Source organism: Myotis myotis, unplaced genomic scaffold (assembly GCF_014108235.1).
Source record: "Myotis myotis isolate mMyoMyo1 unplaced genomic scaffold, mMyoMyo1.p scaffold_m19_p_9, whole genome shotgun sequence".
In the NCBI taxonomy this organism is placed as follows: domain Eukaryota; kingdom Metazoa; phylum Chordata; class Mammalia; order Chiroptera; family Vespertilionidae; genus Myotis; species Myotis myotis.
Window position 1 is genome coordinate 6,461,708 of NW_023416401.1, and position 20,369 is coordinate 6,482,076.

Consider the following 20,369-nt stretch of genomic DNA (forward strand, 5'->3'; position numbering starts at 1 on the left):
CGGGCACTGAACTGCCCTGTAGGTCGATGCTCAAAGCTCCCTGCGTCCCCCTGGACTAGATGAGATGAGGTACTTGTCCAACTGCTTCAGTCCACCACGTTCCCATTAGAACGCGAGGGGCAGATGGCCACGGTGAATAAAACCCCTTTCACGCTCCCTATCTGGCCCCGCGCTACCTTTGTGATCGGCTCCGTCGGGGTTTAAGTGCATTCTTTTCTGGCACTCGGAGCAGCTCATGAGGAACCGCGTCACCGCCTCTCTGGGCAGGAAGGCATAGCTCTCTGAAATCTGCAAGGGTACACAAAAGAGGAGTGTGAGCACACAGGCCGACCCGGCGCGACTCGACAGAGACGATCACTGTATTCCCAAATAAGACGCATTATTCCATAGCGGCAGGGAGCACAATGGAAGCATGCACTGCGTACCATGCATCATTTCCAGAAATATCTATCCGGCTCGGTTGTGTGTCTCGTAATCATAGTTAATAACGTGACGTGGAGGGAAAAACCACCACATCGGAATGGATATCTGAACAATCACAGTGTACAGATATTCTTGTGACTTTTCCTTATTAGAAATTGCCAACACTGTTTTTAAAAGTTACAGCTAGCATCAGCAAAACTTTATCCAATTGTACATATATATTTGAAAATTTTGCCCCAAGTAGAAACAATAAACTTTGAATTGTGCATTAATTAGCATTTCTTCATTATTGCTTTTCATAATATTGTCAGTGAAAATAAAGAGAATGCTCACCGTCCCCATGTATACATTCACGGCAGTGAATCATCCCATCCACAGAAAATGACACACTTGGAGAAGCATCTGGCCACCTATTGTGTTACTGTATCTGTTTTTATCATGTTTGTCCCCAATAGCTCCCAGCGCCAGAGCAAGCTTTCCCTCCGCCCTGCACAGAGCTCCTGTTGCCAGATCTATGATCTAGAGCCAAGTTGGACATCAATTCTCCTGTCATTATGTTTTTAAATATTAACTTTCCAAAAACCAACCTAGTTCTCTCATCAAAGCAAAGAATTTCTGAAGTGAAACGGATAGACTGTTCAATATTCGCAAACAAAAGTTAATGCTGACTCGATGCTACTAAAAAGTCAGATACAAGGCACTAGTTTTCCGCCATGGCACTAGCACTGGTGCATGAGGTATGAGATAACCAGACAACAAGTAAATAAGATGCAAATTAGGCGCAAATGCCACAGACAATGTGTCAGTTGCATAATGACTGTTGTGAACACTAATATATTTTAAGTTTGTAGAAAGGAAAAAAAAATGCACCTCATGTATCATTGAATACAATTCCATTAATGGTGACGAGGTTAATTTCTGCTTCTCCACGCTGCAGAAGCTCAGCACTGGGAGACCCTGCATGTTCAGATCTAGAATTGTACGCCATATTTTCCCTGAACTTAATATTAAAACTAGCTTACGTCACTTAGCCTGTCCCTTGGACTCTCAGGGAAAGAAGCCATGAGCACGACAGAGAGATAGGGATGAGTCTATAATTAGAATCTACCAGGGATGATCTGTATACAGGTAATTACATTTCACTTTACTAGGATCGGAAGTATGAAACTCTGATTTGTAATATGATTATCATTTGTAAATTAAGAGGTCCAGCTTTAAAAAAAAAGTCTTCGTATTATACAAGACAATGTGGAAGAAAAGGCAGAAAAATTTGGAAGTATTTCATCAAACTATTTCATGTCAGCTATCCTAATATATAAAAAGCCAGGGGCCATCAGGACCAAAACAACCAGACAGACGACCGAATGCTGCGTGGGGCGACCAGGCCGGCAGGGGGTTAGTGAGGGACGACCAAATGACTGAACAGCAGGCTGTGTGGGGTGACCAGGCCAGCGGGGGGGGGGGGGGGGGCATTTAGGGGCAACCAGGCAGGCAGAAGGGGGTACTGAGGGGTGACCAGGACGGCAAGAGGGGCAGTAAGGGGTGACCAGGCAGGCAGGGGGGACAGTTGGGGGCAACCAGGCTGGCAGAGGGGGCAGTTAGGTGTGATCAGGCTGGGAGGCAGAGGTGGTTAGGGGTGTTCAGACTGGCGGGGGGGGGGGGGCAGTTAGGGACGATCAGGCAGGCAGGCAGGCAGGTGAGCAGTTAGGAGCCAGCGGTCTCAGATTGTGAGAGGGATGTCTGACTGCTGAATCTCTACACACATGTATGCACACACACACGAATTTGATTCCTATTCATTTACTATGCAGAAAGAACTAACACCTTTGTCTGACTTATTTTATCTGACCAGAGGTCATTTTTTCTGTCTCTCTGGATGTCTATATTACCATAGTGCTAAGTAAAAACAAAATTTATGATGCATTCCCAGTCCTTATCCTTTATTTTTTTAACTTACATGGAAATAATGGGCTGACCAATCAATTCATTAACAAATAAGGTTTGAGAAGAAGGCTCCTTTCGTTTTCATAGAGGATTTCTATTGAACCTTTCCTCTCCTTACATAAAAGAGAAATCTTCCACGGAAGGAAGACAGGACAGCGATGGGGTTGGAGAGACGCCCCATTGGCCCCCGTGGTCCTGCTGCGGGCCCCACTGTCTGCCCCATCTGTTTCCACTGCTGATAAAGCACTTGTATAGGAACCCCCTCAGGACACATTTGTGATGGACCCTGTCTTGGGACCATTATTCATCACATTGCATGTCCCTTAGAGTTCTACTCTGAGAAACAAGTACCTGTAATGGTTACAAATATGTTTGTGTTCGTGTGCACCTGTGTGCATGAACTAACATAAGGTCCCACTTTGCATCTTAGATGCTCAGCAAGTATCCCACCACATTGCTCTCTGCGGTGGTATTCTGCATAGTGTTTGGCATGCTACCCGTTAGATATGTGGGTGAGGGCTCTTAGGTGAGTGTGGTTTCCTTGGTGTTCAATCCATTTAATGGGGAGACCTGCCTCTGCTTCTCGCTCTCCTCAGGTCTTTTCTCCCCCACCTCACGCTCGCTGGGCCCACCCACCACCACAACTTCTTCGGTACCCGGAGGAGAAGCCCCCCAAACAGACGCTCCTCATCTCCCACTGAATCTGAAACAATATTTCTCCTGCCCTGGAGGTGAAGAGGGAAAATGGTTCCTTTTCCTTCATCTATAGTTTTTCCTCCCAGATCTCTCTGAAATTGAGTCCTAGGCACCCTTCATTGCTGGCATCTTAGAACATTCCTCAAAATAAAAGTAAAAAAGCTTTAAAAATTCTTAAATGACAGTCATTAGAATAACTGCATTTCAGGATTAAAGCCACGGGATGAAACCATGTCCTTTGATCGTGTCCGCATCCCTTGGTGACCTCCTTCAGAGAGAATGCTGAAAGCTTCCATGAGGAGCCTCGTTTGAATGTATAGCCGGAGCTAAACGCTCCTCTGGGCTTGGCTCTAAACAAAGGCCCAGTTTCCACAAATGTTCGAGATGCTAAACAGATGCTCATAAACGGTGATAAGACGCCAGGACGTGTTCTTCCGGGTTGTCCATTCATCAAAGCCCTAACATCCCTCGTGCGATAGGAAAAAGCAGCTGCAGGTAAGGCCTAGCAGTAAGGGGCAGGAATGGGAAAATATTTTGATTCAGATACTTGAGATACCACCTACCAAGGCCTTGATTAATCACATCAAACGCTTTAATCGTTCATAAATGTCTCTTGCCTTGACCCACTTTTCAAATTGAATCACATCTCTGTTTCTGGGATAGAAAGTGGACTTTGAATACACAACACAGACATTCATGAGAACATGGGCGAGGAGAACACTTCACTTGAAAATGCATTCTTAGAAAATACCTCTGTATCTGGGGACGAGGGAGAGCACTTCCCTAGAATTTGTTCGTGAACACAGAAGCCATGAATGCATCATGTTAATAACAGGAAGCAAAAGATAACATGAATTGAGATTAGTCTTGCTCCCTCTGAGCTAAGCTCTAGCAAGGCACCTGCCATGTGACCAGCCACATATATTGCTCCTAACAGAACTAAACACACACAGGAAGGGCTAGAACATGGCCACAATGACAGACACACTCATGACCTAAGCATTATTCGTCAGGGAATTTCCTCATTAGAAATGTTATTTTCTACAAATCTAGCCTTGTTTCTTACAGATATATATACTTTTCACTGGGTTTTTGCACCCCTTGTTTTAAATAGTGGCTAAAACAGATTTTATGGTAATGTTTTGAAAAATAGATTGACTGATAAAGAGACGAAATGAATTGCCATTGTTAGACAGTAGAGGGCAAAGCAAAGAGCTATAGAACTCAACCCTGATCTCCCAAATCCTGCTTCGTTTCTATACATGGAATGGACCGTGGTGGGCTTATCCAGCAGACAGAGCAAACAAATGCTCAAGGTCCACGGGAAGCAGGAGCATTGAAATCGATATTTAAAAACTTTATATTTAAAAACCCCAGAGAATCAAAATATTATCATAGGACAAAGTTAGCACTTGAGAAACTTTCTTAAACTTGAGTTATGGCTGAAGACGAGTTGTTGCTCTTTAACTTTGAATGAGCTACAGTGAGGGGTGGGGCGCACTGGCACTGCATGGCTTGATCGTTACCCACCACTTCTAAGGTCCCTAATTAATCTGTGTGGTGAACACTGCCATCGTTTTCAGTGAAAATATTAAATTCTTGATCCATTAGGGCTGGAATACATCAGTAATGCAAAAATACTAAATCCCATATAACATAATTACAAGTAGAAATGATCTCTCCCATCAAAAAATACGGTAATACGTCTACATAAAAACATTGCACTAGAGCAGTGGTTCTCAACCTTCCTAATGCCGCGACCCTTTAATACAGTTCCTCATGTGGTGGTGACCCCCAACCATAAAATTATTTTCGTGGCTACTTCATCACTGTCATTTTGCTACTGTTATGAATCGTCATGTAAATATCTGATATGCAGGATGTATTTTCATTGTTAGAAATTGAACATAATTAAAGCACAGTGATGAATCACAAAAACAATATGTAATTATATATGTGTTTTCCGATGGTCTTAGGCGACCCCTGTGGAAGGGTCGTTCGACTCCCAAAGGGGTCGCGACCCACAGGTTGAGAACCGCTGCACTAGAGCATCTTTTGATGGACTAGCCAGGGGTGGGCACACTTTTTGACTCGAGGGCCACAATGGGTTCTTACACTGGACCGGAGGCCGGAACAAAAGCATGGATGGAGTGTTTGTGTGAACTAATATAAATTCAAAGTAAACATCATTCCATAAAAGGGTGCGGCCTTTTTTTTTTTTTTAGTTTTATTCATTTCAAACGGGCGGATCTGGCCCGAGGGCCGTAGTTTGCCCACGGCTGGGCTAGACAGTAAAATTGACCTCCGGAGCAACAACAGTGTAACATTAGTCATCTAAAGATAGGCTGACCCCTGAAGAAGGCGGAGGATCAAATCCCATAAAGGGCACTGCTATGATATTCCACTTATGGGTTAAAATTTAAATACGTATTTTATATCTATATCTATATCTCTATCTATACCTATATCTATACCTATATATACCTACATCTATATCTATATCACCTATATCTATATCTGACATATATGGAACACATTTCTGAAAAGTTTACTGACAAATGTCATAATAGAAAAGATGATGGGCATTTACCTTGTCAGTGTCCCTGGCTTTCTGAAGAACAGCCAGTGCTTTTAAAAACCTTACAAGTACAGAGCCAATCTCTGGCAGTTCTCAAGTGCCACTCACCTTCCTCTCAACACAGCTCAGTTAAGGTAAAAATGGCAGTTATCCAAAAGAAATGGATATAAAATAAAAAGCGACTTTTCTCTCTCTTTCCCTTCCTCTCTTTGTAAAATCAATAAAACCATATCCTCAGATGAGGATTAAAAAATAATTCATTTTTTTAAAAAGTACACAGAAAGTTTTGTGCTGTATCTATAACATATTTTCAAGTGAAGTCATTTCAATAGGAAAAGTCTGAGATTATTTTAAAATGTGAAAATAAATTTCTCAGCCTTAACTATTTCCTGGCCCCTTAGCGACTATAACTCCATGCTTATTCTTACTTCCATATTAAAATGGTTTCTAAAGTAAATAAAAATGAGTAGCAAAGTTTTATCTTCAGAAATAAATCCCCTTTCTTCTTGGATGTGAATACATGAAGATAAAGTTATAAAAATTAACAGTTAATTAATCAAAACTGTAATAAATGATTGCTTTGCTGTGTGTCTCACAATTACATGAAGAAAGTTTACTTCATTAATTCAAGCCATAAAGTTTTGTAAATTGGGAGCAAAACTGATAACAGAACATTTTAATCCAGGATTATTTGCATTATGTCTCTTTTCCTCACCCCTAAGCAGCCTTCCTGGCTCATTTTAACTGTTTAATTTCTGAACATCCCTGGTAGAAAGGCCCTCTACGTTTACCGGCTTGTACAGAAACCTGAAATTCCCTGGTGCCTGAAATGTTAGAGAATTGACACTTTTCAAAGCTAGGATTCTCATTCATTATACGATCACTATGACTCGCATTGGCCATTTTACACAAAAGGGAATGTTTCTGAAATGTTGTATGTGTGTTTAAAGTTTTCCCTTGAGTGCTTAATGAGTGGATTATGTGGGGTAGAATTTGACATGGATTTTATCATTTAACCCTTAAAACAATCCCAGGAATAGATTCTTATCATCTCCATTTAACAAATGAGGAAGCTAAGCTCGAGAGAGGTTATGCAATTAGTCAAACAAGTAGAAGGGCCAGGACTCACGTGGTAACCTGCCTTCAGAGCTCCCCTTCAATCACTGCATTTTACAGTCCTTCCTGGTCATCGGTATTAAAGAAAAGGGGCGGGGGGACTGTCTCATCCATAAAGAGTTGCCATATTAACCTCACAGAATAGGTTGATGACGATAAAATGTTTTAAATGTTCCCTGGTGTGAGATTCTTCAGAAAATGCTCTCACCAGTTGGAGGTGACCCTCGGAATACCAGGGGCAGCCACGTGCTCTGTACCTTGTCTCAGGTGGCGAAGTCCCCCCAAAACAAGTCAGATTCCACGGCAACTGTGCAGAGTCCGCCTGGAGGAGATTAAGGGGCGGTCAGTCCTGTCCTAGCAGAACTGACAGCGAGAGCCCGCGATTTCCAACCACGGTGCGACTGAAGGAACACGGGTGTGCCGCAAGGATTTTTAAAGCGCGCGACACCTGACTATGTCGTCAGGGGCACTGACCTCAGTTTCCTGAGATCATCAAATAAAAAATGACAACAGCAACACAACAATAGCCATCTGGTGGGAATGGATCAAAATCGTACCTATTATTTTGGTCAGGGCTGCATAAAATGTACTTCTTGGTGTGCCGAGGACTTTAGTAATTAGCTTGTGTGTGCCCTGCGATGAACAGGGTTGAAAATCGCTGACGCAGCCTGCGTGTGGAGGCGCACGGCTTCTCACTGTTAGAAGACATTCGCCAGTGGAGCGGTGACTCTTGGTTTAAGATCTGTACCTAACGCGTGAGCTGAGACAGAGACGCCGCCTGACACTGGTGAATCGAGAGCATAAGCAATCACTTCTTAAAGCAAAACGCTAAAGTGACAAGGCTGTCCATGGTACTCAATACCCGTGATGTGGAAGGTCGTGGGCACGCGCTGGATTTCGAGACCAGTTTCCCTGCTCCACAGAGTGACGCGGGCGCGCCTTGCTCCACATCAGACACTGAGCTTTAGCGCAAAATGAAATTGGCCTCATCAGAATGTTTTTAAAAATGGCCTTCTCCACCTGTGCTTTATAAGATGAATTTAGAGAATAGCAATAACATGTTTGTTTTACTGGAATGAAGACATTAAAACCATGTTTTGTGCTAACTTCCACGCAACACCCTCAATGAAAAATTGGTCTGCAGGGCCAAACCTTTGACGTTTTCGCTAACGAACATTCTTGGGATTATGAATAAAGAACAAATCCTATATAATAAAAGCCTAGTGTGAAAATGGACGGAAGGGCCGAACAACAGGTGGAACGACCAGTTGCTATGATGCGCACTGACCACCAGAGGGCAGACACTCAATGCAGGAGCTGCCCCCAGCCCACAGGCTCCAGGCCAGCCAAGGCAAGTGCCAGTGGGTCCCCACCCCGCATCACCCCGCCTGATGAGTCACCCCACAGATCAGCCCTGATCGCCTGCCAGGCTTAGGGACCCTACCCATGCATGAATTTCGTGCACTGGGCCTCTAGTTACAAATAATAACCTACTGGAATGTGTTTAGCCTGCCATATGGCTTATGATTTTTAAATATTTAATATTGTGATATTCTATCACAAACCACCTGCACTGTATATAACTGGATAATGAAACTAGAAAATTTATTTTTTTAAATTAATTGTTAAAATATTCTTCAACAGAGCCTGTAAATCCAAGTGCTATTAAAGGCCCCAAAAGTCCTCATTCATAAACACAGAGCCCGCCATAGTCCAGGGACGCCCCTGTCTGAGGACGTAAGGCGTGGTCCTGGGCCACATCTCTCATTCAACAATGATCACTCTTCCTTCATCTGGTTGGCACATTGTATGTCTTTACATACTTTTGAAAGGAAGGCATTATGATACATGCACACACATGCACTCACATGCACACATGCGCTCACACAGCTTGCAAATGCTTTAACATTGGGCCCAAGCATTCTTAGATGTGTTATAAAATTGAAATGTCCAACAAATGGTTTGCTCTATATTTCTATGAGCTCTCTTTACCCATTTCTTGCACAAGGAAACATGAGTAGTGATCATCTTTTATAGAGGACATTATTAATTTATGGAGGTATGAAACAGTCTTGTAAATGTGAAGACATTTTTCAACTAAACATTTATTTACTCAACAAATTAGCAACTGAATGCAAAGGCACTGCAGTTCTCCGAATTCTGCTAGATATGGTTCTAGGCCACTAATGTGCCTGGGTATCTCGAATTATTGGAATTACCTATTGGTAATTATTTGGTTAATTTTGAAGTTTTTTAGGAAAATACTTTTACCCGGAAAGTACAAATATAAATACTCTAGTTAAAAGTGCATTCTTAGTAATAATAAATTAGACAAAAAGTTAGCCTGTATAATCAAATATGCATTCACTCTGCACCGTAACAATTTTGCTTCAGAATCCTAACTACTATTTTAGAAAGACTTATGCTATGTTGAATCTGTCAGACCTATAAACATTTGTTAAATAACCAACTATTACATTTTTGTAAATCCTCACCTGAGGATATTTTTTTCCACTGATTTTTAGAGAGTGGAAGGGAGGGAGGAAGAGGGGGGGAGAGAGAGAGAAGCATCGATGTGAGAGACACACATCCACTGGTTGCCCCCTGCATGTGCCCCGACCGGGGCCAGGGATCAAACCCACAACCCAGGTACTGCCCTTGACCGACAACTGAACCCATGACACTGCAGTACAGGGGAGGGGAGGGCTGACTCTAACCACTGAGCACACTAACCAGGGCAATTCCTGTTCTTTAATTATGTCGCTAATTCCCAACCCAAACCAGGATGCTGCCAGATTGACACTTTCACCCCGGCTTCGCCACTGCTCCCCTGGCAGAGGTACTCACGCTGTTTGGGTTCCCGTGAACCCTGCAGCATGCATGTTTTGCTCCGACTCTGGTTCTGTTATCATTTACTCCAATTTGCTATTTTCAGTTCCTGTCACTATTTCTCCTTCTGATCTTCTTCTGATCCTCTCCCGAATTCAATCTCCACTCCCACTCATCAGCTGCCCTGCCTTCCTCAGGAGGGATTTTTAAATAGATTTCAGGTTGCCAGCTAAAATACAGCACATACAATTAAATCTGAATTCCAGTTAAGCATGCAATATTGGGGCTGACATATTAAAAATTATTGTTTATCTGAAATTCAAATATACCTGGGCATCTCATATCTTGTTAAATCTGGCCACTTCGCAGTGTACATTTATCGACGATGAATGAAAATGTGCATCAGAGCCTGAAGATGACTTAAAACTTGGAACAAGTTCATATGTTAGGAAAATCTAGGACTACGCCAAGAGCAGAAGTGAGAAGCATGGCAGTCTGCAGGGGATTTGAAATAGCAGTGCCCAATTTAAGCAATGTTTTCCAACTTTGTAGACCAACACCACAGGTATGAACATATTTTACATACACATTTATATGAGATTCATTTCTATTCTCTTCTATTTCACTTTTTAAAAGTGATCATGCCCACCCGCCATGGCTCAGTGGTTAGCGTTGACTTACGAGCCAGGAGGTCACGGTTCCATTCCCAGTCAGGGCACATGCCCGGTTGTGGGCTCAGTCTTCAGTACAGGGCATGCAGGAGGCAGCCAATCAATGATTCTCTCATCATTGAGGTTCCTGTCTCTCTCTCCCACTTCCTTCCTCTCTGAAATCAATAAAATCAACATATTTTAAAAAATAAAGTGATCACACCCACTACCCCGACTTGACAGCTCGCTAACAGATTATGACAGGCAACATAAAAGTCACTGGTCGGAAGCAGAGGGAGGCAGCCCGCCAACCCAGACGCATTTGCTGTGCATGGTGTTGAGAGGAGAGGGTGGCTCTGTGGTCAAGTTTAAGATGAAGGCTGGAACATCCAAAGGCGGTGGGAAGCAGGCGGGACTATTTTTAGGCAGTTCTGGCCATGTTTCACGCAGCCACAAGCAATTTGGAAACTCGAGGCAGATGCGTCAGTGCAGGCTGAGCAGGATGGAAAGTGAATGTGGAGCAGGGACGGAGGGCAGCATCCTGCGGGGATGGAGAAGTGGTCCCGGGGAGGCAAAAGGCAGACGCTGCGTTTGGGCGAAGGCGCAGGAATCCGCTGTGTGACAAAAGACACCAGAGGAGGACAACAGAGAGGCGACAGCATTCCAGGGCACCAGGACATCACGACACATGAGTAGATCAGGTATTGGCAAACAAGAAGTGGAATGTGATTAAGTTCATTATAAATAATCAAATTTTATTGGAAAGTTTTTGCTTCATTGATTCCACTTCAATGCTGTGTTGCTTCCCCCCCCCCCAAAAAAAAACCTTTCTTTTTTTTTTCACATAATAAAGATAAAATAATGGTGAGCATCTTTAATTTGGAGTTGTTTCTTGCAATAATTAAAATAGTCACCGACTGAGAAAATGAGACAATGTCAAAAAGAATCCAACTCCAGTTATAGCTTGAAAGTGTGGGTGCTACTTCTGTGTCGCTTCTTGTGTGATGGTAGAATATTTAGCTGTGAAGGAACAGACTGTGGTAGCAGAGAATCCTGAGATTAGAGGGGAAAATGAGCAGATGGGCGCCGAGAAGGGCTTTCATCAGGCGCTTCCTAATAGTAAAATAGAGACATTCCATTCATATTGCACGTGAGGGGACTTACTCAGCGGATCCAGTGTCTCCCCCCTCGCGTGCTGCATGAGGAGCCACACTGAAATCTGCAGCCACGCCTGGGAAGCGTGGGGAACTGACTTCTCCATTTTTCCTGAAGGGAATGTATGACATGATGCATTCGTATTTTACTGTTGATATTCCTTTTCTACACCCTGCTCGTCAGCGGGAAAGCCACACTTCTTTGAACGAGGTGCCAAGAACAGTGTGGCTGCAGCCATTCAAAGCGGCAAGAATCAGCAGCTTCGGGGGAGGAAGGTGAGACTTGATTCCAGGGCACAGCTCTGGAGGCAGCGTGCAGAGTCTGAGAGATGACCAGGGTGAGCCCCGGGTGCAGACTTCATTGTCTGGGGTCTGGAACAGCGCAACTCCTGGCAGACGATGAAGACATCTTTCCGACATACTAAGGAGAGAAGTGGCCACGTGGTTTCCTGGATAAAGTGTCTCTCTACTTGGGGTGTTTACTGTGTTCTAAATGGGGCCTTTGCAAATGGGAAGTGGGTGCATTTTTCCCCAGTAACTGGGGCTTGGTTCCTGGAACGTTACACCCAGGGATTAAGGAATGAAATTCCTGGGAGCACCTGGGGCAAAGCCAGCATCTGCCCAGACGCCTGGAGTCCCCCCTTGAGAAATGCTGCTCCAGACCGCTCAGTGGGGCAAAGGTAGGCTTCTGGTTGCTCATATGGAAAATAACACAATAATCAGTAAATAAGAATACAAGGATAAATTCTGTGTTTTGGGTACTCACAACTGTAAATCTACTTTTGCCCCACCCTCTCTAATCTAATAATAGAGGAATATGCAAATTAGCCAGGACCCATAGGTCATGACCAATCTATAAGCGATGGAGAGCTACAGGAGTGCAGGACAGCAGGCGGAGAGCTACCGGAGGGCGGGCAGCGAGCTACGAGCTGCAGAGAGCTACCAGCAGGGTGGCCAGCTGAGGCAGCGGCAGCGAGCTACTCACGCACGGATTCGTGCGCAGGGCTACTAGTATACAAATAATTATACAACTAAGGGATACATATAACAAAAGATATCATGTTTGCATGTTCCCCCCTGAAGAGAAAAAGCAGCCCAAGATAGAAATTTTTGGGGTCTAAATCCCCAGAAGCAGCAGCTAAGTCACCACATCAGTCTCTCTGAAGATCCCCTCCATTTCCCACACCATGGTCAGGGGGCAGAGCCACATTCAGACACGGCCGGGCTACAGGTGCATCGGAGAGGACATTCCCAGAAAAAAAGAAAGCAAAGGGGGAGGAGCAGAGCAGATAAAAAAATTGAAAAAACAGGTAAAGGGCCAGCTGGCGTGGCTCAGTGGCTGAGCTTCTACCTCTGAACCAGAAGGTCAGTTTGATTCCCAGCCCCAGTGTGGATCGTGCAGGAGGCAGCCAATCAATGATTCTCTCTCACTGAAGTTTCTCTCTCTCTCTCCCTCTCCCTTCCTCTCTGAAATCAATAAAAATATCTTTAAAACACAGATGAAAGGTGGTTTCCTTTTATATACCATGAAATGATTAAGACTGCTACTAATCAAGCTAGTAAATAATCTCAATGCTGGGAAAGTCAGGAATGAAGTCACGGGTGGGTGGCGCCCATAGGTCATGGAGGAGCACAGGTGACACAAGAGAGAACCTGACTTTTCAATGGCTAATGATGATTTTTGAAAAGCTGTTTACAGCATCTGGCCCCTACAAACAACTTCATACAGGTTTGAAGTAGTTATTATGTTCAACACGTTACATATATTATTTCTGAGCTTCAAAACAAACCTACTAATAATCCACGCCAAAGTCATCCCTAATAGGACTTCCCTTTTCAGGATTTAAGTCCTCGTCCAGCTGATGTCACTGGTGTTCTTCCTATTACATTTTATCCAAATTAATCACATTTCCAGGTGCTTGTACAACAGGTGCGCACAGGCACGTCCTTGAGGGACTTCAAAACGCTTTATTTACTTCACCGTCACCGTACCCAGGAGTACCTAAACCTCTGGATCCAAGTGGTACAGGCATTAAATGTCCTGAGTGGTTGTAGAAGCTGCATTGGCTCACTCTCACCACAAGGGTGCACTAAAGTAGCGATTTATGTCTAGGCTGAACATGAAGAGTTAATGAGGTTTCTCCAAGGTTCATCCCTTTCAGGGAATACATCTATTTACTGGGATATTACTGTTTAATATGAAAACTAGCAATGATGGGGTTTGTGATGATACGCTGGTTTGGGTGAGCTCTTATGTCTTTTGAGGGTCTCCACTACCACCTTCTAAGTAGACAGCATTTTGCACTGATTCATGCCCTCCTGTGATAATTCTAAATACATTATATGAGAAACGAATCGATTTTGATCAATGGCAGTACACCATTCTGTTTTAGGGTTGCTACTTCATACTCTAATCCCCATGCCACTTGTATTTTTCTTTCTGAGATGTTTTAGACACCTCACTTATTAGTCTGAATAATGTTATTTTAGTTATCAAAACAGTGGGCCCTGGCCAGTGTCACTCAGTGGTTAGTGCTTCGGCCTGAGCACCGAAGGGTCGCAGCATCGATTCCTGGTCAAGGGCAAGTACCTGAGTTGCAGGCTCATCCCCGCCCTGTTGGGGTGGGTGCAGAAGGCAACCAATTGGTGTCTCTCACATGGATGTTTCTCTCTCTCCCCCTTCTCCCTTCCCTTCCACTCTCTCTGAAAAATCAATGGGAAAAATATCCTTGGGTGAGCATTTAAAACAAAACAAAACAAAAAAACAATGGGACTATTCTAACGTAAAAATGGATTGAATATTATGTGTACTATGTTTAAATGTAATGGCTGTCTTCAATATTTAGAAATTGCCTATGTGAAACCTAAATATGTGTGTGGGATACACGGGTATGGGTGTGTATCTGATAAAAATAAACCAATGTGGGGAATTTTTTCCCTGAAGAGCACACAGGAAGCACTTGTGTTAAATTATTTGTTTACCTTTTTCAGAGCCTCTGAAATGGCCTAAATCCTCTCACTGTTCGGTGTGAATGTGAGCTGTGCAGTGCCCGGCTTTCCAGGCCTGGGCTACAGCTCTCACTCAGTGTCATTATTCCTATTCGTGGTAACTTCTTTATCTGCTGAGCTGGCATCACAAAGGCAAGGCCTAACAGAGGCGAGGACTGACTCCTTCGGCAGGTACTTGCTGAGGACCTACTACGAGACTGGTCTTCTGCTGAGCTGTGCTGACACAGTGACATGAAAAACAGACACGTCTCCCACCAGCAGGGGTTGTATGGTATTTTAACATCTACTCTAGCCATAAAAAAAGAAAAGCAAACAAAAGGAACCTCACAAAAGTACCATAAAAGATCTATAATTGTACCATAAAACATATATAAAAGTACTGTGATATATATATGTAACTGAGCAATGTTTTATGCTCATAAACTTTCCAAGATGAACTAGTTATAAAATATACTTCTAAGTCACTGACTTAATGTCTAACAGTATCATGGAGCTCAATATTAGAGAAAGTCCTTAAGCACATTTAAATTTGGAATAATTTTAAGGTTTTATCTCTGTTTGATCTCCAGAACAGTCATTGATTTAAGCCACCCTAGCTTATAATAGTAAAATGCAGTGAACAATGCCATCTGCATTAAGAAGGCAGTGCCCGTGTCTGTTTATTTGCTGCATTGTTGGTGCCAACCTGCTACTCACATTGGTTACCATCTTCACTGTGTCCCCAGCACAGTGATGGCCCCACACACATTCTCATTGGTTTTAAGAAAACTGAACTATCACCCTCTCATTTTACATGTCTGCAAACTGTGGCCTAAAGAAAAAAAAAAAGTAAAAATAATGGTTAAATTAATGGTTTGGAGCTCATGGATTAGAGTTTAGTGCTATTTTTTTCACACCAAAATGGCTACAAATTTTGGTCATTTAATCTCCCTACATGTTGACAAGAATTCTGAGAATGCAAACATGACAAGTGAGCAGAAACCAGTGCAAGTTAAAATATCCTACTGAGCAGTAGAGATGATGAACCAATAGGGGTTTATTTTTTTTAAAAGGACAAAAACGATATTAATATACTTTTAAGGTCAAGTAAATAAAATGAAGTAATAAAATAAAGATTTCCCTTTTTAATTTTCAGACAGGAACATAGAAATTCTGCATGAGATAGTATTTTTCTGTAGTATGTATCTGGAAAGAAATATTCAATAAATATTGAAAACAAATTCTTTAAATAGAGCCAGGTTTTAAATTTTTCCGAAAATTTATTTAACAGAATTAACCTGTGGAAAAGTGTAACGAAATCATTAAAACACTCATACACCTAACCTACAAGAGAACCCCTAACCAGGGGCTCTGCCTGCTTTTATGTTTTTCTTCAGCCCAGGCAAACCTTGGCTAAAAGTTACCGGGTGGACTTCTAGGGATAGTGCCACCTACAGGATGCACATGAAACATGCACAGGTCATTGCCATTAGTATCTCCCAACAGGGGAGTGAGGAGTGTGTGTGTGTGTGTGTGGGGGGGGGGGGGGGGGCAGAGGAAATTATGTCCACAATATAATTAGGGCCGTGGTAGCCCTGTGCTATTGTCCTGCTTGTCCTTCTACCTGGAACTTGAGTAGTGACTGGATAAAGAAGAAGTAACAATATTCAAATGCTAACCAGATGCCAAGCACTTCACACATCTTAACTCATTTATTTTACCACACCACACACACCCTTGTCACCCTCTAGACCAGTGAGTGGTTCTCAGCCTTCCTAATGCGGCGACCCTTTAATACAGTTCCTCATGTTGTGTGACCCCCAACCATAAAATTATTTTCGTTGCTACTTCATAACTGTCATTTTGCTACTGTTATGAATGGTCATGTAAATATCTGATAGGCAGGATGTATTTTCATTGTTACAAATCGAACATAATTAAAGCATAGTGATTAATCACAAAAACAACATGTAATTATATATGTGTTTTCCGATGGTCTTAGGCAACCCCTGTGAAAGGGTTGTTCGACCCCCAAAGGGGTTGTGACCCACAGGTTGAGAACTGCTGCTCTAGTCAGAAAGAGAGAAAAAAGCAAATAATTTGCCCAAAGAGACACAGGTAGAAAGTGCTAGACTTGACATTTGAAACTGAGTTGGTCTGGGTTCCAGTCTAGTTTCTTTTAGCTCTAGTGCACACTAGCCACTCTGAATTAAAGGAATGTAATTACTGGCAGCTACGTATGTGAACAATGCCTGTAGGCTTATTGCATCACACTACAAGGGGTGTGTGTGCGTTTACATACATGCACATACATATGCAGACTGTTCTCTCTATTGAAAACACAAATGTTTCCCCTTAGTTCCTGGATTTCCATCAGTTACTCTAGTTTTCTGTTTGTTTTTTCATGAAAGAGCATTGAAACTGAATCTTTCAAGGGCCCCTGACATAAAACCGTGGAAAGGCAGCTGTGCTGAGCCTGTGGTGGACACAAGCGTTAAGACCTCCCTCGAGGAGCGGTGCGTTCCCTGAAGGGAGCTCATGACACGTTGAGAAGAGGTAGACGGGAAGACAAACAGCATCCACACTATTTTGTATTATGTTGTATCATTCATTCTGAAGGGACTCTCCAAATTTTAAGTGCCGGCATTCGATTTTCTGCACAAAAATGCATTTTATGTTCAAATATATATGTATACTAGTAATTGAATGATCCACACCTCGTCTCCACTCTGTTAAATCCAGAGTTTACTCTAGTCAAGTCTACCGAAAGAAACACATTTCAATGGACCAATCACAGTTAATAAGGAGACAGTGATGAATACAGAGAAAGTACCTAAGACACTAAAATTCAACAATGTCTGAAAATAATAACTATGATAGCCTTCACATATTCCTAAAATGTGTCATTTTATGTGGATTTGTTTTTCAAAGAACTCGTGAGTAATAGAACATATACTTTCCAATTTTATCTACAGCCAAATCAATTTGCAATAAATTTTAAGTTATAGAATGCCTAGATATTTCAAGGAATGATATACTGCAAATAGGTAAAAACAAATAGCATTCAAAGTTAATCTGATATTAAAGAACCACCATTTCCTGCAGAGTGAAAACATAGAAAGATTTGCAAAAAAGGCAAAGTAAATAAAATGATCACTAAATCTATTGATAATGTTATTAAGGCAATCTGAGACGCTTTAATGATTAGTTGTATAAGTATGGTTTCTTGGCCATGTAGGAAAAGGAAGAAAAAAAAGGTCAATAAACATAATCATGCATGCTCTATGAGCTAATGAGTTAGAAGTAGAAAAAAATCTTAAACTTAATGGAACCATTACAATTGCCATAGGTATCTAGCTAATTCTACTAATAACTAGCCAATCCCAGTATTAGTATCGAGAACTCAACTCTGACCCAACACCACTCAATTTCAAACTGCATTTAGTTTTATGCTCCATTACTTGAACATTTATATTAATTTTTAACATTAGACTTAAGTTCACTGCAGAGTCAAGTACGCAATTTTGCTGGTATTGCAGCAGGTTTTTTGTTTTTTCTACGATGAGTTATTAGTCCACAAAATGGAAATGTTTCTAATTAGGATTCTCTATAGAGATACCAGAAGGTAATTGGTTAGGCCAAAAAGAACCTTCATGATATCAGGAAAAGGTTGAAAACACTTTAGATGTGAAAATAAACAATAAATTTGGGAATGAGAAAGATCGTCAAACAGAATATTCTCAATAGGGATTAGATCATATTTTAGATGCTGCTTAAACTTTGAAAGTTGGTATCCTTACTCCAAATTGCAGAAAATGCCTTTATAATGTTAATGCAAAATAACGTATGTTAAAGCATGCTTACCAATATGCTGAGAGTGTTTAGCATGCAACATGGGAATGGATCAGACTCTCACATTTCATTTCAGAAAACAAAGGTGAGCTATTTGGGTCTGACTCATGTTCCCACTTTAGTTTAAGATCTCGATCTAGTGCATTGGAAAGATTAAATTGTTTTAAATTGCTTTTGGCATCTAATCAGATTTGGCTGCCACCCTCCTACAGACAATGAAACCACTCCTTTCTTGTTAGCTTTTCATTTAATACAATTAAACTGATGTATGTCTACCTTACAGAGTCCTATCAAGTTCAGGTAGTTATTTCATGAAAATAGGTTATCATAAGAATACACAGTTAGTGACATTAGTAGATCAATATACAATTATTTTCCTATGACCATCCAGAGATAAAAACCTGGCTTAGGAGACAGGTGAAATGAGCATGTGCAGAAATATTAGTCGACATAAAAATATCCTAAAGAAGGTAGGTCACTGCTATTAGTCATGATAAGAGTACCTCCTGAGATATGTAAGTCAAAAGAAAGTTTATGTGGCAGAATTATGTGAGGAAACTTATAATAGTGCCTGCCCACAAACCATGCAGTTTGGAAACAGCCAAGAAACAAAACCATAGAGAAGGAGAGATAAATACAACATGTATTAGGGGTTATTATTCAACTACGCGGGTTCACTATGACCCTGGAAATATAGCAAAAAATAGTTATGGAAAAGAAGCTCTTTCTTATGCTCAGTAGCTAATTTTCAAACATATGTACCTGTATCTGAAACTTTGAGCATTTCACACATTTTTCTGTATCTGAAAAAAAAATGGATCCAGACTGATATTGTGTATCAATAGAGCTGAAAACAGTTAATATAAAGGCAGCCAAAAGCAAAGTTCAATAAGAATTCTAAAAAAGCATATTCTTCTGATTGCTGATAAAGTACCTCTGACGTACATTTTGCTCATATTGGAAAACAATAACTTACTGTTCCATTCTCCTAGAAAGGATGAAATATCTATATTAAGATGATTTTATAAACTTTTTAATTAAAAAAGCTAGATTAAAGTGTCTAGATCAAACAGTAATAATTAGACCTTTAGAAATAATATATAACTCCAGCTTGACAATATATATTTCAAAATCTAAGTTAATTAAACCTTCTTTTCACATAATTTATGATATAAACATTATTTATAGATCTCCATTCAAAAATGTCCCAGGGCATTAAATCTATAAACATAACACATATCTTTTAATAACCTTTTCTGTAAGAAATGTATACCCTTTGGTACAATGTATTCATATAAGGAGACATTTAAAGAGTACATAAAATTTTCTTATCCATGTGATTATAAGCATTAAAGAGGAACTACCGAAACATATTAATATGATTTGAAGGGGAAGGAGTGTTAAAACTGTAGAGGTAGTACCAATATTCAAAAGTTCCAGCCATATTATGATGCAGTGAATAAATAACATATTTGACTGGGACTCCCACATATTATGTACATTTAAAGAATACAATATGAGACTCCTAGAGACAGGTTTAAATTATATACAATAGACTTGGTGAATACATGACCAAAACAGAACCAGTAATAATTAAATTATAGCTTAGAAGTTGGGTGTGACCAGGAGATGGTCTAATTTATGTCGCAGATAGAATAGTTATCCTTCTTTAACCCCGTTTAATGAGCATGCCTAATACCAAATTTCAAAATGCACGCCTTGTCCTTCTGCCACGCCTTCGCAACTTACCGCTTTGTACGTTCTCTTCTGCCCAGCGTGCTTCCGAATTTGTTCTCCATTTGGCCCTGTCTCCACGTGCATGGAGTAGATGATGTCGAAGAAATCTTCGACCACGGCCACCCGCCGCAGGGACAGCTTCTCGTCCACCCCTACGCCATCCTGAAACAGAAGCAGAACAAGCAGCACGAAATTAGTAAAAAAAAAAAAAGTGTATTTAACACACAGTGAACATAGAAAGTTGCTTCAACAAAAACATTTTCACACACTGAACCAGGGCATGTGACTAACTTGTAACTTTCTCAGTCACGGCCCTGCACTGGGACACACACCAGGGCTCCAGCCGAAGCAGTTTGCCCTGTGAGATGAGAGGGACAGGAAAATGGACGTTTTCCCTGTGTT

The 20,369-nt window shown here is 41.6% G+C and overlaps 1 protein-coding gene across 3 annotated transcripts in view; it reads right to left on the reverse strand.

The window, feature by feature from the left end:
- NOL4 (nucleolar protein 4) overlaps nucleotides 1–20,369 on the reverse strand; it is a 219,247-nt gene that overhangs the window by 156,678 nt on the left and 42,200 nt on the right. For all 3 annotated transcript variants that reach the window (XM_036323664.1, XM_036323665.1, XM_036323666.1), the window contains exons 2-3: nucleotides 19,980–20,129; nucleotides 177–288 (exon numbers count right to left, since the gene is read on the reverse strand). In XM_036323664.1, the coding sequence (XP_036179557.1) occupies nucleotides 177–288; nucleotides 19,980–20,129 (262 nt within the window). The remainder of the gene's footprint in view (nucleotides 1–176; nucleotides 289–19,979; nucleotides 20,130–20,369) is intronic.